Genomic DNA, 26,787 nt, shown 5'->3' on the forward strand with positions numbered 1-26,787 from the left:
TGCATCGGCCATGCTGTGACCTCTATACCTGTGAAGAGCCCTGAGCCTTGGGACTGCTCCAATCCCTCTGCATCCTTGGCGCTCCAAACTCTTGTAGTGCGCCCAGGGGGATCTGCAGGTCCTGGTGTGCCTGCCCTGGTGTTCGGGGCCTCTGCTGCCCTCTCCGGGTCAGGTAACCCCCACAAGGAAGCTGATCCCAGGTGTGCAGACCAAGAACTTAAAAGAGAAGGCCAGAATGCTACACAAAGATTGGCTAAGGCCATTGTCCCTCTTTTTCTTCTGCACGGTTGGGGAAATCGAGGCATGCATTTACCTAAGGCCATGCAGGGAATGCGCAAAGACCGCTAGGGCGGAGTGCTTGCTCTGCAGGCCTGCGCCCTAAGGTGAGGGGGTGGGGAGCTGGCTCAGCCCTACAGCGGGTCTGCGGCAGGGACCGGCCGGGGTGTGGCTACCGTTTGTCTAGCGTCCGGCAGAAGTCAGGTCTCATCCAGCCAGGGGCAGCTCCTGCAAGCAGTTGCTGCCACCAGAGGTAATCCCTGCTTCGCCGAGCGCCGGCTGGGCTGGAAGACAGCTGCAACCCAGAGGCACGCGGGGGCGCAGGAGGCGGGTGGAGGATTGTGTTGGCGGCGTCACTGAGCCGGATCGTCCCCAGTACCTTCCCGGAGGGCGACATAGGGTGGGGCCGGCGGCTCTGCAACTCGAGCTGCGGCCCTAGTTAAAAATACCCCTTGCCCTACCCTCTCTCTGGCCGGCGGTGCCCTTCTGTCCCAGTCCAACCCTTCTCACCCGGACCGGAGACCGGCTCGTCCCGGGAGACAACTCTGCCATTTACCAATTTGTCCTCTCGCAGAGCTGGCTTAGAGTCTGCGGAGGAAGGGGGCGGGGGGACTGAAAGACACCCTAAGTAAGAGATAGTAAAAAAGTGTTGCGGGGGAGATAAGGGAGAGCCTAGAGGGAGCGGGGTAAGAGCCTCGGGAGTAGGTGGAGGACCAGGGAGGGAGGGACCAGAGCCTAGGGGCGGTGGAGGAGGGCGGGGAGGAGGACAGGGAGGAGCGCTCTTCCTGGTTGGGCCCTGCCCTGAGCTGCCACCAAGGAAGCCAGCCCCAGGGACCGCAGCAATCTCCCAAACTCCCCTTCCCCAGGTAAGAAGTTGGGTGTCCAGACTACGACTGTTTGACCCAGGCCACTGCTTCTGGGGCTAGGGGGCTGTCGCTGATCAGCCCCTGCTTCAGGTCTTCTGTGTGCTTGCGTGAGGGTTAAGGGTCCGGAAGCAGCTCAACCCAGGCGCTCAGCTCAACCTGTCCGCTGTAGCTGGGCCAGTGTCCAGTGCTCTGATGTTCAGCTTGTGGAAGGACATCAGTGCGTGGAGTTTTCAGTTCCTAAGCCGAGGAAAGGGGCAAATGAACTAGATGCTTGGCAGCTTTGTGGAGGGGGAGTTACAGGCAGGCAAATGGTGTCAGAGATCTTACCTGGAGTACCTCTGCTCTGCTGCTGTGGCTGGCCTCCACCCTATACTACCTGCCTGGATGGCTGACACCAAACTGTCACCTTTGGGCAGTAGGAATAGGGAAAAGAGAGGTGGTGACCAGGATACCTAGACACTGGACACCCCTTTCCAGATTCTGAGAGCCTAACAACAAGGTGGCTGAGAGTCCTAGGCTCTGTAAAGGGGGGCAGTGACCCATGTTTGGGGAGGAATGAGTTCAGGAGAATGCTGGCAGGCAGTTGTGTTTTATCCCTGGGAAGGCCTGCATTTCTACCAGGCCCATGTGTTCCCCAGGATGGCAGAGGAGTTAATCACACCTGTGTACTGCACCGGGGTGTCAGCCCAAGTGCAGAAGAAGCGGGACAAGGAGCTGGGCTTGGGCCGCCATGAAAACGCCATCAAGTACCTGGGCCAGGATTACGAAACGCTTCGGGCTAGATGCCTGCAGAGCGGGGTCCTTTTCCAAGACGAGGCCTTCCCTCCGGTTTCTCATAGCCTGGGCTTCAAGGAACTGGGTCCCCATTCCTCTAAAACCTATGGCATCAAATGGAAGCGGCCTACGGTAAGAGGGCCACTCTGGGTGGAACTTGGTTCTGATGGTGGTGGGCAATGGGACTGGGCCCCCCATTATTCGTGGTGTCTGGGTACCAGTTTCTAGGAGGGACTGGCCCAGGAACATGACCGTGGGTCTTGTAGGAACTGATGTCAAACCCCCAGTTCATTGTGGATGGAGCCACCCGGACAGACATCTGCCAGGGAGCACTGGGTAGGCCCCCAGGGGTGGGGTTCTGGGCGTTTTCCCCATTGTAGTTCCCGTTCCCGTTCCATTGGGCACTGCCCCAACTCCTCCCTCCTGCAGGTCCAGACAGGTTTTGACTATCAGCATAGGTGCTGGTTCGCCCAGATTCCTGGGTCTTTTCTGTAAGCGGAGGGGAGATGAAGGGTACCCCACCCAGGGAATCCCAGGTGGCCCCCGGCATCCCACATACACAGCACCTCCCTCCCCTGGGCAGATCCAGAAAGCAAGCCTGATGAGGGTCTTTCCTATCCCAGGGGACTGTTGGCTCCTGGCTGCCATTGCCTCCCTCACCCTCAACGAGACTATTCTGCACCGAGTGGTTCCCTATGGCCAGAGCTTTCAGGACGGCTACGCCGGCATCTTTCATTTCCAGGTGAAGGTCCCTGCACCCTCCCTGGGCCAGAGGCGTAGCTGGCTTTAGGGAGATGGGAAAGGATGGCCCACAGCACTGTGAAGCTGAGATGGCCGGGGCCATGCCCTTTGAGGGCAGCCCTCCCTCTGGAAGGTATTTGGCCTCTCTGTGCCACCCCTGGTCAGTCATGTGTGAATGGTCAAGCAGGTATTTTCAGCTTGCAGCTCTCCTAGGTAAGGTTGTGCTTAGCAGAGAAAGTGTGGAAGAAGGGCTTTGGCTTTTTGCCCCAGCCTCAGTTTCCCCATCTTCACTGTCAGTTCACCCTTTTCCCAGTTTCCCAGCTTTGGCAAACCTGACCGAGTATAGAGGAAAAGACAGACATGGCGTTTAAACACTGTTCCCTGATGTTTCTGACAGGGCCCACGTTTCAAGTTACATTAGTGAATTCTCCAGGAGCTAGTGTTGAGGGTCACACCCCAAAAGTCTTGGTTGAGGCCTTTCCGAATACCATGATGATCCCAGTCATGCCTGAAGGGGTCTCTGTGTTTCTTCCTTCTGCCTAATTCGGTCCCACTACCTCACTCTTCCCAGGCCGAGAAGAAATGGCAGCTATTATTCTATGCTGAGTGCCCCAACCTAGCCAGCTCTGTCACCCTTTTCCCTACCCGCTTCCCTCAAATCTCCAATCTACTCCTCTTCCAGCTTCTTTTGGCACACTCAGCGCTGCTTCCCAAATCCTTCAGTGATCCCCTTACCTCATCATTCTGGGCTTCTCCCTGCAACAATTTTTGGTGTTCTCCAAAGCTTCTGTCCCTAGGCAGCCCAAGCCTGCATCCCTGGAGCAAATCTGGTGCATTTGGAACCAGCCTGCCCATCTGTGGTTGAGGGTCTGGGCACAACATTGTCTTTCCACATCTCCCACTTACTTTCATACTCAGGCTTAAAATAGGGGTGTCTATAGTTGTACCCTGGGCTGAGTGACTGTATACTCTAGCAGACAAGAGTCATGCCTGTAAGAATGTGTGTGTGCAATACGTGTGTGTGTGTGTGTGTTACACATGTACCCAGCATACAGATCGAGAGTGGTGCATTTAGTAAGTCCAGCTGAAGCTGGAGCTGAGGCCTGAGGCCCAGGACAGGGGCTGACTTTGTCCCTTCCCCACAGCTGTGGCAGTTTGGGCACCAGGCCCAGGGCAGGGACTGACTTTGTCCCCCCCCCCCATAGCTGTGGCAGTTTGGGGACCAGGCCCAGGGCAGGGGCTGACTTTGTCCCTCCCGCAGCTGTGGCAGTTTGGGGAGTGGGTCGACGTAGTCATAGATGACTTGCTGCCCACCAAGGACGGGAAGCTGGTGTTTGTGCACTCTGCCCAGGGCAACGAGTTCTGGAGCGCACTGCTGGAGAAAGCCTATGCTAAGTGAGTAGGATCCCCAGGGCACATCTTCGGTCTCTGGGGGTGGAGAGGTTGTCCTGGCCCTCTTACCCGGTCCTCCTTGATGATGCTACTAACCAACCTGGAGCTGCCCACAGAGTGAATGGCAGCTATGAGGCCCTTTCGGGAGGCTGCACCTCAGAGGCCTTCGAGGACTTTACCGGTGGGGTCACTGAGTGGTACGATCTGCAGAAGGCCCCCGGCGACCTCTACCAGATCATCCTAAAGGCCCTGGAACGAGGCTCCTTGCTGGGCTGCTCCATTAATGTGAGTGATGTCTAAGTTCCTCTGGCAAACCCTAATCTCATCTTCAGCGCACCACTCACCCCCTCCTCAGCTCATTTCTGGCTGGGGATGAGCCCAGCCTACCTCCTCGCATACTCCCTGTTCCCCACTTCTTCCTTCAAATCTCAGCGGTGCCCCAGCTTGCTCCTCAGCTCCCTCCTGCTTCCTCCCTTCTTATTCTTGTTTGTTTGTCTGTTTGTTTGTTTTCATTTATTGTGCATTGGTGCTTTTCCTGTATGTTATGTCTGTGTGAAGGTGTCAAGTCCCTGGAACTGGAGTTACAGACAGCTGTGTGCTGCCCTGTGGGTGCTGGGTCCTCTGGGAGAGCAGCCAGTGCTCTTAACATTGAGCCATTTCTTCAGGCAGCACATATACTACAATTGGAACAATATGGAGTAGATTAGGCAGGCCTTCATTCTTATGACCTTCCGGTGTTCCAAGGCTCTCCCAGTCCAGTGCTTCAGCCTTCTGATGCAATCTCTTTCCTATTCTTGACTTCACCCACGCCTGGCTCCTTCTCCTTTCCTTTCTCCTTGCTTTGTGTTGTCTGGCCCGCAATTCTCACAGTCACTTCTAGCCCTCCCTAGCCCTGTGCTTGGTCATTCCACACCAGCAGCATCCTGGCTATCCTCGGCCACACAATGCTATGGAGCCCAACACAAAATCTCAGAATCTTACTTAAAACATGAGATCTTAAAATCTGTGAATTGACTGAGCCATCCCCAAGTGTGAACTCTGTGAATGGCAATGCCTTGCTACAATGTCTTAGGGTTGGAGAGATGGCTTAGTGGTTAAGAGCATGTACTGCTCTTAAAGAAAAGTCAAGTTCGGTTCCCAGCGCCCACATCAGGTAACTCGGGACGTGCCTGGGACTCCCACCCCGGGAGGATCTGACGCCTCTGGCTGCTAAGGGCACCTGTACTCGCATGCACACAGCAACCCTGCTAAGGGCACCTGTACTCGCATGCACACAGCAACCCTGCTAAGGGCACCTGTACTCGCATGCACACAGCAACCCTGCTAAGGGCACCTGTACTCGCATGCACGCAGCAACCCTGCTAAGGGTATCTGTACTCGCATGCACGCAGCAACCCTGCTAAGGGCACCTGTACTCGCATGCACGCAGCAACCCTACTAAGGGTATCTGTACTCGCATGCACGCAGCAACCCTGCTAAGGGCACCTGTACTCGCATGCACACAGCAACCCTGCTAAGGGCACCTGTACTCGCATGCACACAGCAACCCTGCTAAGGGCACCTGTACTCGCATGCACACAGCAACCCTGCTAAGGGCACCTGTACTCGCATGCATGCAGCAACCCTGCTAAGGGCACCTGTACTCGCATGCACGCAGCAACCCTGCTAAGGGCACCTGTACTCGCATGCACGCAGCAACCCTGCTAAGGGCACCTGTACTCGCATGCACGCAGCAACCCAGAGTCGCATACAGAGAGAGTGAGAGTCAACTAGAAAAGAAGCTTTTAAAATAACTTCCTTATTTTTATTTTATGAGCATTTGATTGGCATTTCACCTGCACACATGTCTGTGTGTGGGTATTGAATCCTTTGAAACTGGAGTTACAGACAGTTGTGAGCTGCCATGTGGGTGCTGGGAATTGAACCCAGGTCCTCTGGAAGAGCAGCCAATGTTCTTAACGTAGCCATCTCTCCAGCCCCTAAACTAAACTATTTTTTTAAAAGGGCTATATGACGCCACAAGTTTAGCCCCACTGGATCTGTCCTTCTCTTTCCCCTGTTTGTCCCCTTGCTGACTCCCTCTTGGTGGGTGTGCTTGATTATAAGTGTGTGTATATATGCACACTCACAGTCTGGCCAGCCCTTGCCAGTAGCAGCATAGGGAGAACATTGATTGGGGAGGTATCTAGGCTCTGCCCTGCTCCCCAGGAGGAACAGCATTTGTGTAACAATGGAGTGGTCAGGCGAAGAGTCTCTAAAAGTTTTTTTCCAACAGCTTTTGTGGGGGTTGTGTGTGCAAGGGGACAAGGGGTACGGCCTGAGCCTCATATATGCTCCAAGCAGGGATGGCACCTCATCTTCTGACCACAGTGCACGTTTCTTTCCGTAGATCACCGATATCCGTGATTTAGAGGCTGTCACTTTTAAGAACCTGGTGAGGGGCCACGCGTACTCTGTGACGGGCGCCAAGCAGGTATTTACCGGGATGGGACCTGCCCTGCAGTGTGGTTCTTACCTCCAAGCCTCCCCGGCATCTGACCTGGGCTGTGGGAAATGATGTCTCCTTTTATGACCTCCTGGGATAACCATCGTGTGGTATGTGTTAATGCTATGCCTAGTGCCTCCAGTTCATTTGTACAGCTGCTTCACTGGGCTGTGAATTGCTGGAGGACTGGCTTGGGGGTATGGACTGTGTTGCCCTGGTGTTGCTGGGTAGGAAGCAGGGTGAAGATATGAAGATGGAGGTCCAGGAAGGGACGTCCAAGGTCATGATACTGACGTCCAAGGTCATGATACTGATACACATTTTTGGGAACAGGTAACTTACCAGGGCCAGCGGGTGAACCTAATCCGGATGCGGAACCCGTGGGGTGAAGTGGAGTGGAAAGGACCCTGGAGTGACAGGTAAGTCACAGGCACAGGCTAGGGAGGTTGGGGGAAGCCTGGAGATGTCCTGGACACTCCTGCCTGGGCCCCAGCAGGCTGGGTGTGCACTCAGAGTTGAGGAAAGGGGTCACATCTTGGGAGTTTGCCCTGACAGAGCCCACTGAGGCTGTGGGCACTGGGGCAACCTGTGGATACACCCAGGGCATCAAGGTCTGACTTGACCTTGATAAACATAACCCTGGCTGGATGTGGTGGTTTCTGCTTGTAATGTTCAGGAAGCTGAGGCAGGAGGACCAATACAAATTTGGGGTCAGCCTGGGCTGCACAGTGAGGTCCCGCTCAACAAAGGCTACATATAGTCTTAGAGGAGGTAGGAACGTGGTGGCGTATACCTTTAATCTCAGTGGAGATTGGCAGATCTCTGTGAGTTTGCCATCAGCCTGATCTACGTACAGGGTTCCAAGCCAGCCAGGGCTATTATAGAGCAGGGCCCTGACGCCAAAAAAAGGCAAGCAAAAACAAGAAGTGTGGCGGTGCCGGGAGAAAAGTGGGCCAGCGGTGAAGAGCTTGTACTAGTCTACAGGAAAGACCTGAAGTTGGGTCCCAGCGCCCACGGTAGGAGGCTACAGCTGCAGGGGGTCTAACACCCTATCTTGGCCTCCACAAGCATGCGCATGCGCATACACGCACACAATTTAAAAAGTAAAATTTGGCTAGGCCTTTAATCCAAGCTTTTAGGATGCGTAGACAGGTGTATCTCCATGAGTTCAAATCTAGCTAGTGAGACCCTGTTCCCCAAAAGAAGAGGGACCCTTAAATGGGGATCTCTAAGGACCTCAAGAAGGTGGCCCTAGAGAAAGCCTGCTGATCTGGGCTCTGGAAACACGCCAGGTTGGACAGGACCCAGGGACAGAAGTTAGAGAGGTCCGTGGTGTCCAACCCTAGCAGTGCCTGCTTCCCACAGCTCCTATGAGTGGAACAAAGTGGACCCCTATGAACGAGAGCAGCTGAGGGTCAAGATGGAGGATGGGGAGTTCTGGTAAGCAACACTATTCCCCCCCCCCTTGCTCCCCTAAAACCCAGTTCATGATGGAGGACTGTGGTTCACCTCTGCCCTTGGGCCCTCAGGATGTCGTTCCGAGACTTCATCCGTGAGTTCACCAAACTGGAAATCTGCAACCTTACACCGGACGCCCTTAAGAGCAGGACCCTCCGGAATTGGAATACCACATTTTACGAGGGCACCTGGCGTCGGGGAAGCACTGCTGGAGGCTGCAGGAACTACCCAGGTGAGTGGTTGGGAGACAGGGCAGGGGGGTGAGCAGGGCCACCTGGCTGAGCCTGTTGTGTCCCTTGGGAGACAAATAGTCATGATTGAATGTTGCTTATCTTTATGGATGGTAATAAAGGGGCTTGCTAGACTGTCTGGGGCCTGGGTAAGAAAGCCTTGTTGTTATCCAAACACCTGCCCATTCATTCCGGCACCTTCTTACCCGCTGACCCGCTGTCCACCTACCTTCCCTCTCACAAATGGTGACTGTCACTACTGTGGAATGGCCTCTCTATGGCCCCACCCCCAGCTCCCTTCAACTTTTTTCTCTACTCCAGCTCTACTCTGCCCCACTGAAAAGCATTCTGGGCCTGTCACACTCACTGCCCCTGCCCAGGCCTCAGCCCACGGAATTAACTGACCCTGCTGACACCTCCCATTTTAATTACTCTCTCATTTTGCTCTCTGTCTGTCTCTCTGTCTCTGTCTCCCCCTCTGTTTCTCTCTTGTTATCACTTTTTTTGGTTTGTTTGATTTTTTTTTAGATTTATTTATTTATTTATTTATTTATTTTATGTATGTGAGTACAGTGTAGCTGTACAGATGGTTATGAGCCTTCATGTGGTTGTTGGGAATTGAATTTTAGGACCTCTGCTCGCTCTGGTCAACCCCGCTCGCTCCGGCCCAAAGATTTATTTATTATTATACATAAGTACACTGTAGCTGTCTTCTGACACACCAGAAGGGGACAGATGGTTGTGAGCCACCATGTGGTTGCTAGGATTTGAACTCAGGACCTTCGGAAGAGCAGCCAGTGCTCTTACCCACTGAGCTATCTCACCAGCCCTTGTTTTGATTTTTTTAAATTTATTTATTTATTTATTTATTTAGAGTCACAGTTTCATGTAGCCCAAGCTAATCTTGAACTTGCTATGAAGCCGAGGATGACCTTGAACTTCTGATCCTCCTACCTCTGCTCCTAGAATGTTGGGATTGCAGGTCGACATTACAGCACCTAGTTCATGTGGTGCTAGGGGTGGAACCAGGGCTCTTGCGGATGCTAGGCAGGCCCTCCACCACTCGAGCTATAGCCCCAGTCCTGTTACCCAGGCACAAATCCTCATTTTAACATTTTTAAAAGTATTACATTTGGGCTGGTGAGATGGCTCAGTGGTTAAGAGCACAGACTGCTCTCCCAAAGGTCATGAGTTCAAATCCCAGCAACCACATGATGGCTCACAACCATCTGTAATGAGATCTGATGCCCTCTTTTGGGGTCTCTGAAGACAGCTACAGTGTACTTACATATAATAAATAAATTAATTGAAAAATAAAAATGAACTCTTCTGGAGTGTCTGAAGACAGCTACAGTGTACTTACATATAATAAATAAAATTTTTAAAAGTATTACATTTATATATCTTATGGGGGTACGTGTGGGCGTGCACATGTGCACATGCCACAGTGTGTGTGTGTGGAGGCCAGAGGACAATTTTTAGGGCTGTTTCTCACCATGTAAGTCCTAGAGATCTAACTGAGGTTGTGAGGCTTGCTGGCCAGTGCCTTTATCCACTGAGCCGTCCTGCCAGCCCTCTGTGTTTCCATCTTGACCTTGCAAACATCCACTTCCCTGGTTTCTCCTTCTGTCACCCAGCACAACCGCAATCCCCACTGAACGCAGCTTTGTACTGACTCACAACCATTAAATGTAGCTGGCGAGAAATCACACAACGAAGGCTGCTTTCCTTGTAAATCCACAGCCACAAACCTCGAGTAAGCAGCTTGTGTGGTCCCCACCATTCCACTAGGAACCCTCCACTCATGCCTGTCATTCCAGTGCTTGGGAAGTAGGAGGAGGACCGGGAGTTCGAAGCCAGCTTTGGCTATAGAGCAAGTCTGAGGCCAGCCTGGGCTGCATGAAGCCCTGTCAGAAAAGAGAGGAAGAGGGAGGAATGAATGGGGGAAGAGAAGAGGGGAGAGAGTCAATGTTACATAGGATACCTCGGGTCCCCACCTCTGCCTATCTGTCTCCAGTGCATGTGTGTGCTCCTGTGTCTGCACTGGTTCCTCCTGGGACAGTGGCAGAAGTGTCTGGGCTGCCGGGGAGGCCTAGCATCCCAGATCCTGCTCTCTCTTCCCTGACAGCACCTTGCTTCTTCACCTCTCCTCTCATCCTTATGGAAAATCCCATCTTAGAACACGTGGCCCTCTCTTGACCTCCTCCTCCCACCCCGGGCCACCTCCCTCCTCCACTCAGGGATTGGTTGCCAAGCTGCCCTTTCCTTCCTGGTGGTGTTGACTGGGTTGATTCACTGCTCTGCTGAGCTCCTGCCTGCATCCTCACTGTGCTGGGCTCCTGCCTGTGTCCTCACTGTGCTGGGCTCCTGCCTGTGTCCCCCTGTGCTGGGCTCCTGCTGTGTCCTCACTGTGCTGGGCTCCTGCCTGCATCCTCACTGTGCTGGGCTCCTGCCTGTGTCCTCACTGTGCTGGCCTCCTGCCTGTGTCCCCCTGTGCTGGGCTCCTGCCTGTGTCCCCCTGTGCTGGGCTCCTGCCTGTGTCCTCACTGTGCTGGGCTCCTGCCTGTGTCCTCACTGTGCTGGGCTCCTGCCTGTGTCCCCCTATGCTGGGCTCCTGCCTGTGTCCCCCTGTGCTGGGCTCCTGCCTGTGTCCCTCTGTGCTGGGCTCCTGCCTGCATCCTCACTGTGCTGGGCTCCTGCCTGTGTCCCCCTGTGCTGGGCTCCTGCCTGTGTCCCCCTGTGCTGGGCTCCTGCCTGTGTCCCTCTGTGCTGGGCTCCTGCCTGTGTCCCCCTGTGCTGGTCTCCTGCCTGTGTTCTCATCATTGTTTTTCGGAAGCATTCTTCTCCCCTCTTCAGCTTTTCTCCAATCCTGTAAGAACCAGTTTCCTGTACCAACTGAGAGGCCTGTGTTTCCCTCTGTGGCCAGTGTGCAGTTCCTGTGTTTTGGGTATTTCCGGCCCTAGGCTACACTTCTGCCAATTGTTCATTGGTGTGATTGTTATGGATATATTTATTTGTTTGTTTGTGGTTTTCAAGACAGGGTTTCTCTATATATCTATCCTTGGCTGTCCTGGAACTCACTCTATAGACCAGGGTGACCTCGAACTCAGAAATCTGCCTGCCTCTGCCTCTTGAGTGCTGGGATTAAAGGCGTGCGCCACCACGCCTGGCGCTGTTATGGATTTATAAGCAGTCCTGTCGTTAGACAAGGTGGATTCCTTCTTCAGGAGCGTCTTTGCAATTTTTTTAAGATTTATTTTTAAATTTATTCATTTTAATGTATGTGTAATGGTATTTTGCCTACATGTATATCTGTGTACTACATGCATTCCTGGGACCCATGAAGGTCAAAAGAGGGCATCAGATGCCCTAGAACTGGACTACAGAATTTGTGAGCCACCAAATGGGTGCTGGGACTCTAACCCCATCCTCTGCCGGAGCAGTATGCACACCATGAGCAGCCTTTCAGCCCCATTTAGCTCCGCCCCCAGAGGAAGGGAGACAGAGTCAGGAAGTCCAAGCTCTAGGGGATTCAAATTTAACTAGAACTCAGTTTGCAGCCAAGGACGACCTTGTTCTCCTCCTCCTCCTCTTCCTCCTCCTCCTTTTTTTTTTAAAAATAGATTTATTTTATGTATATGGGTACACTGTAGCTGTCTTCAGACACAACAGAAGAGGGCATTGAATCCCATTACAGATGGTTGTGAGCCACTATGTGGTTGCTGAGAACTCAGAACCTCTGGAAGAGTAGTCAGTGTTCTTAACCACTGAGCCATCTCTCCAGACCCGACCTTGTACTTCTTACTCTTCTGCCTCAACCTTCTCTTCCTTCCTTCCTTCCTTCCTTCCTTCCTTCCTTCTTTCCTTCCTTCTTTCCTTCCTTCTTTCCTTCCTCCCTTTCTTTCTTTCTTTCTTTCTTTCTTTCTTTCTTTCTTTCTTTCTTTCTTTCTTTCTCTCTTTCTCTCTTTCTTTCTCTCTTTCTCTCTCTCTCTTTCTCTCTCTCTCTCCCTCTTCTTTCTCTCTTCTTTCTCTCTTCTTTCTCTCTCTCTCTCTCTCTCTCTCTCTCTTTCTCTCTTTCTCTGTATTTCAAGACAGGGTTTCTCTGTGCAGCTCTGGCTGTCTTGGAACTTGCTGTGTAGACCAGGCTGGCTTTGAACTTAGAGATCTGCCTGCCTCTGCCTGCTGAGTGCTGGAATTAAAGCATGAGGCACTGCTGCCCAGGCAATCTGGGGTTTTGCAATGTGTGTTCTGGGAATTGAACTTATGTCCTGTGGTTTCAGGGCAAGCTTTGCCAACTGAGCTATCTTCTCAGCCCTTTACTCTGGCCTTTATGGCTTTTTAAAGAAGGTTATAATGTTTAAAGAGTTAATACATTTTTTGAGAGTTAGTATTTGGCACACCATCCTTCCACTGTAAGCACAGACTGACTTACCGAAATGCTTGTACCAGAAGTGACTCATGAGTTTAGATGGTTTTAGATTTTGACATATTTATATATGTATATAGTAAGATATCTTTTTATTTCCATTTTATGTGTATGAGTGTTTTCCTGTATCCATTTCTGTGTACCACATGTATGTTGGGTCTGTGGAGACCAGAAGAGGTCATCTGTTTCCCTGGGACTGTCGTTATAGTTGTGCGCCACCATGTAAGGTGTGGGAATTGAACCCGGATCTTCTGAAAGAGCAGTCATCATTCTTAACCACTGAGCCAGTTCTCCAGGCCCCAAGTAGTTTTTAAAATAACATTTATTTAATCAGTGTATGTGTGTATGTGATAGGTCAAAAGACAATTTGTAGGAGTCCCTTCCTTCCAATGTATGGGTTCCAGGATCAAACTCAGGTTGTTGGATTTGGTGGCAAAACTCCTTTACCCACAGAGCCATCTTCCAGCCCAGTATCTTCTTTTAAAATCTCGTCTCTCAGCTGGATGTGGTGGCACATGCCTTTGATCCCAGCCCTTGGCAGGCAGAGACAGGTGGCCTCTGAGTTAGAAGCCAGCCTGTGCTACAGAGTAAATTCCAGGACAGACAGGGATACACAGAGAAACCCTGTCAGGAAAACAAAACAAAACAGACAAAAACAAACAAATACTTTCTTACCTCTTGAATTAATATTTGTGGTACAATAAGGCACAGTTGCCTCTTTAAATGTATTTTGTAACCAGATTGCCTTTTTTTTGTAGGCAATCAGATGATAATTCACTTGTTTCTTCCTGTCCCATTCTTCTTCCAACTTTTGTTACTTTTTCCTGCCTAGGACACTGGCTAGAAGAGCAATTAGGAGCCACCACTAACGGAGTCCTGGCTCTCTTTGTCCTTTTGTTGCTTAAGTTTCTAATGTTTATTTACTTTTGGGCCAAGGGGCTCACCCACAATGTCAAAGTATAACTTGTAAGAGTAGGTTCTCTTCTTTCCCGGGACTTGGGGATCGAACTCAGATCATCACGCTTGACCTCACGCATCTGTGGATCACCTTCCCATGCCCAGTAATAAGTGTTTGTTGTAGGTTTCATTGTTGCAAACTTTGGGGGGAGTTGGGCAGTGAAGAGCATGTGTGGTTCTGTTCTGTGGTGATGGAGATCAAATCCAGGGACTAAGCAAGTGATCTGCCACAGAGCCACATCCCTACCTGCCCATCATCCCTTCCCTTGGTTTTTGTTTTTTCAACAACAACAACAAAAAGTTTCTGTGGCCTGGAATTCATGGTTGTCCTTCCTCCGCCTCCCAAGTGCCAAGTTATAGGTCATGCATTGCCGTGCATGATTTATAAGGTGCTGAGGACCAGACCCAACGCTTTGTACAGTGGGTGTTCTAGGAGGCAAACACTTCACCAACTGAGCTACATCTCTCACCTTGATAAAAGTTTTCCGTTAGTTTTGTATTTTGTGTATGTGGGTAGGTTTTTGTGTACTAAATATAAGCCTGGTGCCCATGGAGGTCAGAATCGGGCAACAGATCCCCTGGAACTGGAGCTACCGACAGGTGTGAGTCACCATGTAGATGCTGAGAATCAAACCTAGGACCTCTGGAAGAGCAGCCAGTGGCCATCTCTCCAGCCCTTTGACTGAAATTTCATATGGCAGTTTCTTTTTCTTTCATTTTTGTCCTTTTTGTTGTTGTTGTTGATGGTGGTGGTAGTGGTGGTGGTGGTGGTGGTGGTGGTGGTGGCGGCGGTGGCAGTGGTCCTAGTATTTTATGGGACCTCATTCCTTTGAGTAGCCCTGGCTGTCCTGGAACTCTTTCTGTAGACTGGGCTAGCCTTGAACTCAGAGAAATGGGCCTGCCTCTGCCTCCCCAGTGCTGGGATTAAAGGCGTGCGCCACCACTGCCCGGCTCAGCTCCTGAGTAAGCTCTGCCTGTTCATTCTAAAACAGCCCCTTTCTCTGTGTTTTCTTGGAGAGTTTGCATAAGGAGAGATGACTCATTGGGTAGAATGTCTGGCTGCCAGACCTGTCTTTCCTCTTCTCTTTCCAGCACCTAGGGCCTTGTGTGTACAGAACAAGCACTCTATGCTGAGATGCACCCCCAGCAGGCGCCCCCTAGTTGTGTGTGTATGTATGTATGTATGTATTTGAAGTGTATGAGTGTTTTGCCTGTATAGATATCTGATAGGAACATGCTTGGCTGGTTCCTACAGAAGCCAGACTCGCACAGCAGAGCCCCTGAAACTGGAGTTACAGACCACTATAAGCTTCCATGTGGGTGCTGGGAACTGAACCCTGGTCCTCTGGAAGAGCCACACGCAGTGCTCTTAATTGCCCAGCCATCTCTCTAGCTCCATAAGTAACTTTATAATAATCTAGTTTGATTTTTTAAATGACATTTTTATTTGAAGTGCTGGGGGTTCATGTGTCACTGAAGCACAGGGAGGTCAGAGGGTGGCTTTGAGGGACTCAGTTTTCTTCTTCTACCTTGTGGATCCTAGGGGTCAAAGCTCCTACGATCCACCTTTACCTGCTGACCCACCACACTAGCTTAACACATTAATGTTTATTTCAGTTCATTTACTTCCTTTCTTTCTTCCCTTCCTTCCTCCCTCCCTCCCTCCTTCCTTTTTTTTTTTTTTAAAAAAGATTTATTTATTATTATATCTAAGTACACTGTAGTTGTCTTCAGACACCCCAGAAGAGGGCATCAGATCTCATTGCAGATGGTTGTGAGCCACCATGTGGTTGCTGGGATTGGAACTCAGGACCTTTGGAAGAGCAGAGAATGCTCTTAACTACTGTGCCATCTCTCCAGCCCCTCCCTTCCTCCCTTCCTCCCTCCCTTTCTTCCTTCCTTCCTTCCTTCCTTCCTTCCTTCCTTCCTTCCTTCCTTCCTTCTTTTAATAGGGTCTTTTACTCTGCAGTCCAGGTTAGCCTGAAATTCACAGCCATCCTCATATCTAGTAAATTTTCCTCACTGTGGGTTGAACATCTTGAGAGCACACTCTATGGGTTTGGTTTTGTTTTGTTTCATTTTGTTTCATTGAGACACAGGGTCTCCTGAAGCTCAGGCCAGCCTTGAGCTGGCTGTGTAGCTGAGGTTGGCCTCGGTCTCCTCTTCCTGGCTCTATGCACTGGGATCACAGGCTTAAGCCACCAGCCTGGCCTTACTTTTTTGTGTTATAGGTGTTAGTTTTTCAAGACGTTGACTCAGACCTAGGGACTCACAAGTATCACAAAGGCTCTGCCATTGAGCCCGGCCCGGTGCGTAGTGCTGTGCTTAGCTGATCTGAACAATGCAGGATTTTAGGGGGTCTCCCTTGGCTTGCCCTTCCCTTTATGAACAATTTTTGCTTGCCATAAGTTAAATGTTATTGTCATCACGTGAGCTTGGATTTTCTACAGAGTAGTGACAACTGTCACATTCTCAGACCTGTCATCTGGGCTCATATTCTCTACCTAAAATGTCTTTTTAAAAAGTTTTTGTTGGGGCTGGTGAGATGGCTCAGTGGGTGAGAGCACCCGACTGCTCTTCCGAAGGTCCAGAGTTCAAATCCCAGCAACCACATGGTGGCTCACAACCATCCGTAACGAGATCTGGCACCCTCTTCTGGAGTGTCTGAAGACAGCTACAGTGTACTTACATATAATAAATAAATAAATCTAAAAAAAAAAAAAAAAAAAAAGTTTTTGTTGGGGAGCTAGAGAGATGGCTCAGTGGTTAAGAGCACCTACTGCGCTTCTGAAGGTCCTGAGTTCAATTCCCAGCAACCACATGGTGGCTCACAACCATCTGCAATGAGATCTGACACCCTCTTCTGGTGCATCTGAAGACAGCTACAGTGTACTTAGGTACAATAATAAATAAATTTTAAAAAAAGTTTTTGTTGGGCTGGAGAGATGGCTCATTGGTTAAGAAAGCACACTGCCCTTCCAAGAGACTCCAGTTTAGATCCCTGTACATTGGTCAGTGTCTCACAGAGCCTGTACCTCCAGCTCCAGGCGATCTCACGCCCTCTTCTGCCTTCTGTGGGTACTGCACTTATGTGCACATACCCACCCCTACATGCATCATTAGAAACAGGACAAATGTATATGTGTGTGTGCATGTGCACACGTGTGTGTGCATATGTGTTCATATGTGCCATTATGTCCAGCCTGGATGAATGGCTGGTCTAAGGCACCAGACTCAAAGTTTCTTCTTGTAAAGGCACTGAGAAAATCAGGCACTGGCTACTCCACTAGGGCTCAGCTTGCTGTCACAATCCCAGGTCAACTAGCTTGCTTCTTTTTAGAACCCAGGACCTTGAGCACGGCAGTGCTCATTGAGTTATCATAAATCTGCACCTCCTTCCTCCAGCTTACTTTTCTTTGTAATAATCCTGATAATTCACCTACTTCCCCTTCTGGAAGAGGCGTCTTGTCCATCTGCTTTCCTGTCTTCTGACACTCACAGGGCGTCTGTAACCACAGTATTAAGTGAGCTTATGAATGAATCGAAGTGAGGTGTGAGAGGGTTGAGAAGCCCTGCCCTGCTTGCCTCTGATCCTCCCCTCCTCTCCTCCTGCAGCCACCTTCTGGGTCAACCCCCAGTTCAAGATCCGGTTGGAGGAGGTGGATGATGCCGATGACTATGACAACCGAGAGTCGGGCTGCAGCTTCTTGTTGGCCCTCATGCAGAAGCACCGCCGCAGGGAGCGTCGCTTTGGCCGGGACATGGAGACCATTGGTTTCGCAGTGTACCAGGTTAGCCAGGGGTGGACCCCCCTCTGCCTACTGCAGCGAGCATCCACCAGGAGATGCCGAGAGGTGCATCCTGAGGGCCTGAAAGGCTGACAGCTGAGGCCGTGGTGCAGGAAGGAGCTCCTACATTAGCTGCTGCTGAGTCCCACGGCTACAGAGAGGGCCAAGGAGTCGGTTGGCTACAGGAAAGGAAGGTCCCAGAGAAGAGGGTGGCTGCTTGTTATGTGTGCCACAGCCTCTGGGGTCAGACTGTGGGCTCAGCTTTGTAACAAAGTGGAGTGTTCGTGGAGCAAGTGTGTGAACAGGCCTTTGGAGCAGGGGGAAGGTCTGCTACCCAGGGAGAGGCTGTTCAAGGACTTAGTACTTCTGCCTACTGCTGCTGCTGCAGCTGCTTCTTCATTCTGCTTCCCTCCTCCTCCTTCTCCTCCTCCTCTTCCTCTGGGTTGAGCCACACCCTAGCTGTCCTGGAACTCACTTTGTAGAGACTAGGCTGGCTTCGAACTCAGAGATCCACCTGCCTCTGCCTCCCAGGTGCTGAGATTAAAGGCGTGCTCCACTGCCCAACCTCCCTTGCTTCTTATTCTTTGGTTCAAGATAGAGATGGAAACTTCTTGATCTCTCTTGACAGAGTAGAGGAAGGCCATAGCCTTGGCCTATACCCAGAACCCCTGGCAGCAGATGAAATGTGGTCTCTGATGTCCCTGGGGTTTATCACACTGTGAATGCCACCTGGCAGCTGTTTTAAGCAGCTTTGATTCAGAGGGAGGCCCAGGTCACCGGTCCCTGTTCTTTCACTGGGAGGATAGGTCTGTGTCATCAATGGCCCATTTTCTGTCCTCTGGGCTCCCTACATTGAGAACACTGGACCATCATGTGTGTTTGTCCTAGCCCTGGGCTAACATGCATTACCTCTCTGTCTCTCTTGCAGGTCCCTCGGGAGGTAGGTGTGGCTCTCTCCACTCTCTCGCTTCATCAGCCCCTGAACTTAGCAGCCTGATGGCAGGAGCATGGCCGAAGTCAGCAGTACCACACATAAAGCATCAGGGAAATGTCACCTTGTCACTGCCTGAAAAATGTTTCTCCCAATTCTTGTTCACCAAGTAGGACAGTCATTGCAGGAGTAGGGAGCAATGATTGGGTTTGAACCCCTGTCCTCAGATCCCCACTCAGCCTGCACAGAGGCCAGCTTCTATCTGTCTTGCTGTCCACATGGAAAAAATGCTAATCGGGTGCAGGGTGGGGTAAGGAGCAGGAGTCACTGGGCTGAGTGGTCGAGACTCTTCAGCAGGCTTAAGCCTTGAGCCACAGCTCTTCCCGGATGTGCATAGTGACTCATGCCTGGATTCCCAGCACTTGGGAGGGAAAGGCAGGAGGATGGGTTATCCTGGGCTATAAACAGGGGTCAGGACCAGTCTAGGCTACTTGAAACCCTGTTTTCGTGGAAAGAAAGTAGAATAGTGTTTTCTCCGGGGCCATCAAGATGGTCAGCAAAGTCACCAGTCAGCTTCATGCAAGGCACGGTGACCCAGGGAGCACTCCAAAGAGTGATAACGGCATGATGGCATCTTAGATGTATTTTTCAGTGCGTGAGACTGAGCCTAGGCTCTTCACACGTGCTGTAGAAGCACTGAACCAGTGTGTGTGTGCGTGTCTGAGTGAGCACGCGTGTCTGTGTGTGTGCGTGTCTGAGTGAGCACGCGTGTCTGTGTGTGTGCGTATCTGAGTGAGCACGCGTGTCTGTGTGTGTGCGTGTCTGAGTGAGCACGCGTGTCTGTGTGTGTGCATGTCTGAGTGAGCACGCGTGTCTGTGTGTGTGCGTGAGTGTGACTGTATGTGTGTGAGTAAGGCACACATGCCACATCATGAGTGTAGAGATAAGAGAGTGACTGTGGGCTGCTTCTCTCCCCCCTCCTCTATGTGACTTCAAGGATGGAATCGGGGCATCAGGCTTGGGTCACAGTGAGCTCACTTGTTGAGCCGTCTGAACAATGCCTGCATCATAGTGTTTTTGGAGTCCCTTATCTGCAGTCAGATTTTCTCTTATTTTGTTTTATTTCATTTCTTACTCATTTATTTTTGAAATAGGGTTTTATGTAGCACAGGCTGACCTTAAACTCACTATGGAGCTGAGGGTGACTTTGAATTCCTGATCCTCCTGCCTCTGCTTCTTGAGTGATGGGATTACAGGTGTGTCCCATCATACCTGATTTAGTGCACCACTGGCAATCAAAACCAGGGCCTAGGGCTGGTGAAATGTCTGGGTAGATAAAGACTCTTGACCCCAAGCCCGATGAATCGAGTTCAATCTCTAGAACCCACACAGTAAGAGGAGAGGAGAGACTCCTACAAGGTTTCTTCTGACCTATACTCTCACACCTTAGCATTTCATCCCCTCCCCCAACCTCATAAACAAACAAACAAACCCTGGTGGGAGGTAGCAGTGCCCTGTCCCTGTCTGCCTTTAGATGCCAGCCCAGGCACTCACCCACAGGTAAGTGACTTATCAGGGTCTCACAGGCTGTGGGCATGACTTGCTAGCTAGCTAGGACTTGCAGTCTGGGCCTGGGCCAGCATCTAAAGGTAGACAGAGTGGACCCTGCAGCCCCCGCTTGCTTCTTTCCTCCTGCCAGCTGGCGGGTCAGCCTGTGCACTTGAAGCGTGACTTCTTCCTGGCCAACGCTTCTCGGGCGCAGTCGGAGCATTTCATCAACCTTCGGGAAGTCAGTAACCGTATCCGCCTGCCGCCCGGGGAGTATATAGTGGTGCCCTCCACCTTCGAGCCCAACAAAGAGGGCGACTTCCTGCTGCGCTTCTTCTCAGAGAAGAAGGCTGGGACCCAGTGAGTAGCAGACCCCCACCCTCTCCCACCTCCCTATCTCCCCAGACCCCTCTGACTGACCCTCTTCTCTGCTCTGCAGGGAACTAGATGACCAGATCCAGGCCAACCTCCCCGATGAGGTATGTGGTCCCTTTCTCTCCCCTGGTATTCGATGGGACGTGGGCTCCAGACAGGAGTCCTTAAGAGCAATACAGGTCCTTAGTTTGCCCAGCACTTTACAGTTCACTGGGGCCTGTGGTGATGATGGTGGCATTACTAAGCTCCGTCTGTATCTCCGTCTTGTATATCTCCATCATTACCTCTCCTAGGTCCTTCTGAGTGGTCATCACAGGCACAGAGAGGTTGATGAGTTTGCCTCCGTTCACACAGCAGGCCCCTAACCCAAACTTTCCAACGCTGGACTGACTTGTACCCAGCATTTTAGCTACAAGAGTTCTAGGCAGAGGGCTGATCCCATTTTACAGGTTAGAAGAGTGAGGCTCAGAGAGATAGAGTGACTCATAACTGTGAGTGTCATGCCCCACCTCCCAACACTGTTCTTGCTGGCAAGAGCTGGGCCACAGTGCCCTTAACCTAATTCTCTCCGCTTTGTGTGCAGAAAGTTCTCTCGGAAGAGGAGATTGATGACAACTTCAAGACCTTGTTCAGCAAGTTGGCAGGGGATGTAAGTCAAGGCCTGGCAGGGATGATAAGATGGGGAGCCCCTGTGTGAAGTGGGGGAACCCCACAGGTGCCATCCTTCTCTTCCCCTAGGACATGGAGATCAGCGTCAAGGAGCTACAGACCATCTTGAACAGGATCATTAGCAAACGTGAGGATCCGCACCCACCCACCCATCCCCCGGGTCCTGTCCCCAAGCCACTCCAATTGTCACGCTCTCGTTCCTGCATGGAACTGAACCCCAACCTGGGTCAGGGTAGCTGGCGAGGCTTCCATTGCCTGGCCCCATTCACCATTCCTATCCCAGACTCCTCACTAACCCTGCTCCACTCCAGTCTACTCACCTAAGCTCTGTGGCCTTAGGGAGAACGGACAGCCTAGAGTGGCACCAGCCACAGGTGCTCAGCGCCAGTGAAAAGGCAAGAGTGCACCTCCAGGCCAGGCCGCGTGTCTCGGGAAGCAGAATAAGACCAAATCCGAGGCCCTCTCCTGACTTTCCCTTCCCTCCTGGCTTCTGCTGCATGTGGACATCAGCCTGTTGCCTGTGGCTTGTTGTGCCTGACCTCTGTCTGCACACCTCTCTCAGTCCAGGAGGTCTCCCTGGCCCTACCCTGCCAGCGAAGCTTTGTTTACCATCCCCAGCCTGCAGCCTGTACCTGCCCGCTCCTCTCCACCTAATCTCTTGTGTGTCTGCTCAGCCCTTTCTTCCTTTCATTCTGGGCCGGTTGGTGGGTACAGACCTGGCTTCTGAGACACAGAAATGCTCTGCTGTTTCTCATGAAAACAGCATCCCCAACCCCCACCCCATGCTCTGCTGGTCTCAACGCCCATGGCAGGATTGGAGCTTCCCTACCACCGTCATTCCAGGGGTCCCGGCATGGCGGGTTCTGAAGGACTTCATACTTGAGCTCCTGGAACTTGTTCCTTCTATAGCTCTGTCATCTCTCGCTTGGCAGATGAGGACATCAAACGCCCTGCTCTGACACCCTCCACTCTATACCCTTGAGTTAGGGTCTCTCGGCCAGCAAGCCCCAGCAATCCTCTTGCCTCAGCCTCCAACATCACTGCACTTAACAGATTGTCTGAGTGTAGGAGTGTGTGTGTGCATGCGTGTGTGATGTATATATGTGTTTGTATATATGTGAGAGACTACTCACATCTTTTTATGTGGATGCTGTGGATTTAAAATTTTTTATTATATTTTTTATTTTATATGTATAAATTTTTCCATGCATGCATGTAAATATACCACATGCATGGATCACACCCCGTGCATCTGGAGTTGGGAGCCACCATCATTTGGGCACTAAACCCAAGTCCTCTGCAAGAGAAGCCAGCGCTCTTAACTCCTAAGCCATCTCCCCAGTTTCCCCCTTTTCTCTTCTTTTCTTTTTTTTTTTTTTTTTTAAAAGATTTATTTATTTATTACATGTAAGTACACTTTAGCTGTCTTCAGACACACCAGAAGAGGGAGTCAGATCTTGTTACGGATGGTTGTGAGCCACCATGTGGTTGCTGGGATTTGAACTAAGGACCTTTGGAAGAGCAGTCGGGTGCTCTTACCTGCCATCTCACCAGCCCTTCTCTTCTTTTCTTTTCTTTTTTCTTTTTTTTTTTTTTTTTTTTTTTTTGGTTTTTTGAGACAGGGTTTCTCTGTATAGCCCTGGCTGTCCTGGAACTCACTTTGTAGACCAGGCTGGCCTCGAACTCAGAAATCCGCCTGCCTCTGCCTCCCGAGTGCTGGGATTAATCTTTTCTTTTTTAAACAGGGTCTATATAGCTGAGGCTGGCCTCCTCCTCCTCCTCCTGCTCCTCCCAACTGCAGTGGTTACAGGCATGCATCACCATGCTTCCTTTATGCAGTCATGGGAATCTAGCCCAGGGCTTCATGTGTGCCAGGCAAGCACCCATCAATTGAGTGATATCCTCAGCCCCCAAACTGTTTGTTGTTTGTTTCAGACAAAGACCTGCGCACTAATGGCTTCAGCCTGGAGTCGTGCCGCAGCATGGTGAACCTCATGGATGTATCCTTCCACCTGCTCTGGTGTCTGGTGGAGTTTGGGTGGAGGATGAGGCCGTCCACCTGTCCTACGAGCAGCTGAAAAGCTTAGGCAGAGCCAGGAGAGTGTGAATGTGGTCAGGCCTCACGTTCAAACACCTTCCTGGATAGCTTGCAGTTGGCCAGCAGAGGAAACTCTGAGTCAGAGGTCTTGTGGGAAGTGGAGCAAGAACTCAGTCCCTATTTGGCCCTAAGGCTGGTAGCTCTCCCACCCTGCTTCACTGTATCTGATACATACAACAACGCTGGCTGAGAGCTGCAGGGAGCTACAGGGAGCTGCTGTTATCTCTCCCCTCCACAACCAGGCTCTCTTCCACCCAGGCCTCCCTCTCACATAAGTACTTTAAGCTGAGTAGTGTCCTTCTTAACATCTGCCAAGCGAGATGGCAACGGGAAGCTGGGTCTGGTGGAGTTCAACATCCTGTGGAACCGCATCCGAAATTACCTGGTAGGTGGCAGGAGGTTCCCTCGCTGGGTTCTACTGGCCCTCTGTGGCCTCAGTCATGCCATGGCCGGGCCTCGTAGCAGAGCCCAGGCTAGCTACATAGCCAGCCTTTCCAACAGAGCTTCCTTTTCGCATGTGACTCCTTTCCCATCCAAGCCTACGGGTCTCAGCAAATGGCCATTCCCCATGCCGCCGAGCAGCAGCTGACTCACTAGGCCCCACCCTTTATCCTTCCACACAGACCATCTTCCGGAAGTTTGACCTGGACAAGTCTGGCAGCATGAGTGCCTACGAGATGAGGATGGCCATCGAGGCTGCAGGTGAGGCCTGAGGCTGATGGCCCCACTGCTCCTGAACCCCAGGCAGCCTCCCTGACAGTGGACCACCTACCTGGCTGGCCCTTGTCCCTGGGGATGGTAGTACTAAAGGTGCTGTGGTTGCTAAGCTACGGACTTCATCTGGCTCCTCCCTTTCCTCTCCTTGTAGCTTACCAAGAACAAGGGCCTTTTCGTTCATTTCTGCATAGATGTGTGTGTGTGTGTGTGTGTGGTGTGCATGTATGTACTTATGTTCATATGTGTGTGGACACACATAAAAGCCAGAGGGCAACATCATCTGCCTTCCTTCATTACTGTTGCTGAGACGGGGCCTCTATCACTGAACCTGGATCTCACAGATTAGGCTAGTTTGGCTATCCAGTTTCCCCAGGGAATCCTGTCTGCCTCCCCAGGGAAGGCTGGGATTACCGGCAAACTACCAAGTTGCCTTGGTTTTTATGTGGAATCTAGGAACCCAGACTTGGTCCTCAAGCTTTCGTGACGGAAGCTTTATCCACTGAGCCATCAAACAGAGCCCTTTGTTATTGCTAATGTGAAGAAGAGATAAATAATTCTTAGGAGGGTGACTGTGTCTGGATGACATGACCAGAGCAGGCGGGTGAGGACGGGCCAGTACAGGCTCCAAGCTCCAGGGAGGCAGGCAGGTGTAGGACTCTCCCACACTGGCCTGCAGAAAAACAAGTATGGCCAGATGCCTAGGTCCTCTGTAGCCAGCGTGTGATTTTCTGGGGTGTTCTTGGGGTGATGTTCCCATGTTCCCCCTGGGCCTGGCCCTCACTTGCCTAGCCCCTCCTAGCTTCTTTTGTTTTGTTGTTGTTGTTATTTATTTTATGTAATCCCATTACAGATGGCTGTGAGCCACCATGTGGTTGCTGGGAATTGAACTCATGACCTCTTAACCTCTGAGCCATCTCCTCCAGCAGGCCCCCATGCAGCCCTCATCCTGCCCTCCAGCCCCACCCCAGCTCTACCCAAGAGGTCTAGCAGCCCATCTTCTCGGAGCAGCGCCTCCCGGCCCTCGCTGGCTGCACCTGCGCCAGCCCTCACTTGCCTGTCCCCTCTCTGCTCAGGCTTCAAGCTTAACAAGAAGTTGCATGAACTCATTATCACCCGCTACTCGGAGCCTGACCTGGCCGTGGACTTTGACAACTTTGTGTGCTGCCTTGTGCGGCTGGAGACCATGTTCCGTGAGTGTCCCCAGTGGACCCCACTTCACCACAAAGCACACAGTGTTCCTCATGAGGCATAGAGGGGCGAGTGGGGTGGAGGCTGAAGGAGAACAGAGGACTCTTACACAGGAGCATGGAGCACGGAGCATGTAGGAGGGGGGCCTCTTTGGACAGGAAGCGTTATGACTTCGAGGGGCAATAACTCGGGGTGTGTGGGAGGTGGGAGATAGTCTTGGCTGAATAGTAACTGGCTGGCTGGCGTCCCAGATTTAACTCATTTTTCTCGAACACAGGGTTTTTCAAACTTCTGGACACAGACCTGGATGGTGTTGTGACCTTTGATCTATTTAAGGTGAGATAATCCCCCCTGTTCGCCCGACCCGACCAGGACAGGCGGCCATGGCCTTGGAACAAGCCTTCAAATCTGGACCCCAGTCTTGGAAACCTTGGGACAGGGGCTTCTGGAGCCTGGGGGGGGGGGATGAAGAAGGGGAGGCCAGGCTTCTAGAAGCTGGTGGGAACCAGCAGCCTAACGTTCCAGAGTAGAGAAATGAGACAGCTGCTGCTGACTGTGGCGGTGACTCAGGCCCACCCCACAAGCCCAACCCGAGGGAGGCAGAGGCAGGTGGAGTTCTGGGAGTTTGAGGCTAGCCTGGTCTACAGAGTGAGTTCCAGGACAGCCAGGGACTGTCCTTGTCTCAAAAAAGAAAAGAGAAAAGCCACACATACACACACATACAGAGAGAGAGAGAGAGAGAGAGAGAGAGAGAGAGAGAGAGAGAGAGAGAGAGAGAGAGAGAGAGAAGAAGAAGAAGAAGAAGAAGAAGAAGGAGGAGGAGGAGGAGGAGGAGGAGGAGAGGAGGAGGAGGAGGAGCAGCGAACGCCCCTGTCGAGGGCATAAATATTGCTTGGTGATGGCTGAGCCCAGTCTGCAGCCTGTCCTCTGGGATGGGGGATGGGTAAAGGAAGAAGCTGACTGGCCATATGTCCTGCTGCTCCAAGTAACCTGTCTGTCTTACCCTACAGTGGCTCCAGCTGACTATGTTTGCCTGAAGTGGGGAATCGCTCTGCTCCAGTTGCCTTTGTTCTTCCTTTCTTCCTCTGCCAAGCCACGCCTCCCTGCCAAGCCATGCCTCCCCGCCGTGCCACTCCAGACCACACCAGCTTCTGGTGCCTTCCTCAGAACAGGAAGGCACCCTTGTCCTCCTGTCCTTTCACCTCCCCACTAACTCTGTTCGACTGCTCTGGGCAGAGTCACGGAGCCCTCCCTGCCCCTGTAGTCAAGGGCTCAGACTGGGCACCCTGACCCCTGCTCAGGGCTAAGACCAGGAAGGCAGCTCCCTGCTCATCCCTGCCTCTGGGGCAGGGGCAGGGGCAGGGGCAGGCACCCTCCCCCCTCCCCCTCACTGCTACTGTCCGGATGTGTGTCTTGCCTAATCTGTGGAGGCTCTAGCCCCTGTCATCCCCTAGAGCTGCAGACTTCATAACCACTAGCTAGCTCCCTGTCTGCACCCGGGTGTTGAAGGCCTCACCTCACTGTGGGAGCCCCACAGCCAGACTCACCTTCCTGTGCCTTCCATGCAGCAGCCAAGATCCCTCTGCAAACCAAACTACACCTCTCCTAGCCCGTGTGCCCACCAGGAACTTCCTGGCCCCAGGGTGCTCAGACCCTCCCCCTCCCCGCCCTCCCCCACTTCCTCTCTTTTTTTGTATATATACTGGTCATTTTCAAGGGAATGCCTGAGGGATGAGTGTACTGGTTATGGAGGAACTGGGGGGGGGGGGGGAGGTCCCATGTTTCAGTGCAGTGAGAAAATAAAATGAAAGGCTGTACACCTGTCTCTGGGTGTTATTCTCCCCAACTGTTCCCGTGATTGTACCAGC

The 26,787-nt window shown here is 51.8% G+C and overlaps 1 protein-coding gene across 2 annotated transcripts; it reads left to right on the plus strand.

The window, feature by feature from the left end:
• The first annotated feature begins 411 nt into the window (after positions 1–411).
• Capn1 (calpain 1) lies at positions 412–26,684 on the plus strand. 2 transcript variants are annotated; one of them, XM_021151377.3, is made up of 22 exons: positions 412–529; positions 1,781–2,048; positions 2,183–2,252; positions 2,540–2,658; positions 3,919–4,052; positions 4,166–4,334; positions 6,439–6,522; positions 6,868–6,953; positions 7,900–7,974; positions 8,064–8,224; positions 17,221–17,396; positions 18,322–18,333; positions 20,024–20,232; positions 20,312–20,351; positions 20,831–20,896; positions 20,986–21,043; positions 22,852–22,916; positions 23,331–23,399; positions 23,638–23,716; positions 24,805–24,921; positions 25,197–25,255; positions 25,930–26,684. In XM_021151377.3, the coding sequence occupies exons 2-22, from the start codon at positions 1,782–1,784 to the stop codon at positions 25,954–25,956; spliced, it is 2,142 nt and encodes a 713-aa protein (XP_021007036.1). In that variant the 5' UTR covers positions 412–529; position 1,781; the 3' UTR covers positions 25,957–26,684. The 2 variants fall into 2 exon arrangements, with proteins under 2 accessions (XP_021007036.1, XP_021007035.1); XM_021151376.3 differs by lacking the exon at positions 412–529 and adding an exon at positions 1,052–1,142.
• Positions 26,685–26,787: the final 103 nt, after the last annotated feature.

The sequence above is a fragment of the Mus caroli genome, unplaced genomic scaffold, assembly GCF_978045245.1.
Source record: "Mus caroli unplaced genomic scaffold, Mus_caroli_1 scaffold_20, whole genome shotgun sequence".
NCBI classification, from domain to species: domain Eukaryota; kingdom Metazoa; phylum Chordata; class Mammalia; order Rodentia; family Muridae; genus Mus; species Mus caroli.

Bases quoted from the DNA above. Each gene is read 5' to 3' on its own strand.
- Capn1 (XM_021151377.3), top strand. From the start codon at position 1,782: ATGGCAGAGGAGTTAATCACACCTGTGTACTGCACCGGGGTGTCAGCC. The intron at 23,400-23,637 runs GTAGGTGGCAGG...CCTTCCACACAG, and splicing joins ACCGCATCCGAAATTACCTG to ACCATCTTCCGGAAGTTTGA. The intron at 24,922-25,196 runs GTGAGTGTCCCC...TCTCGAACACAG, and splicing joins GCGGCTGGAGACCATGTTCC to GGTTTTTCAAACTTCTGGAC.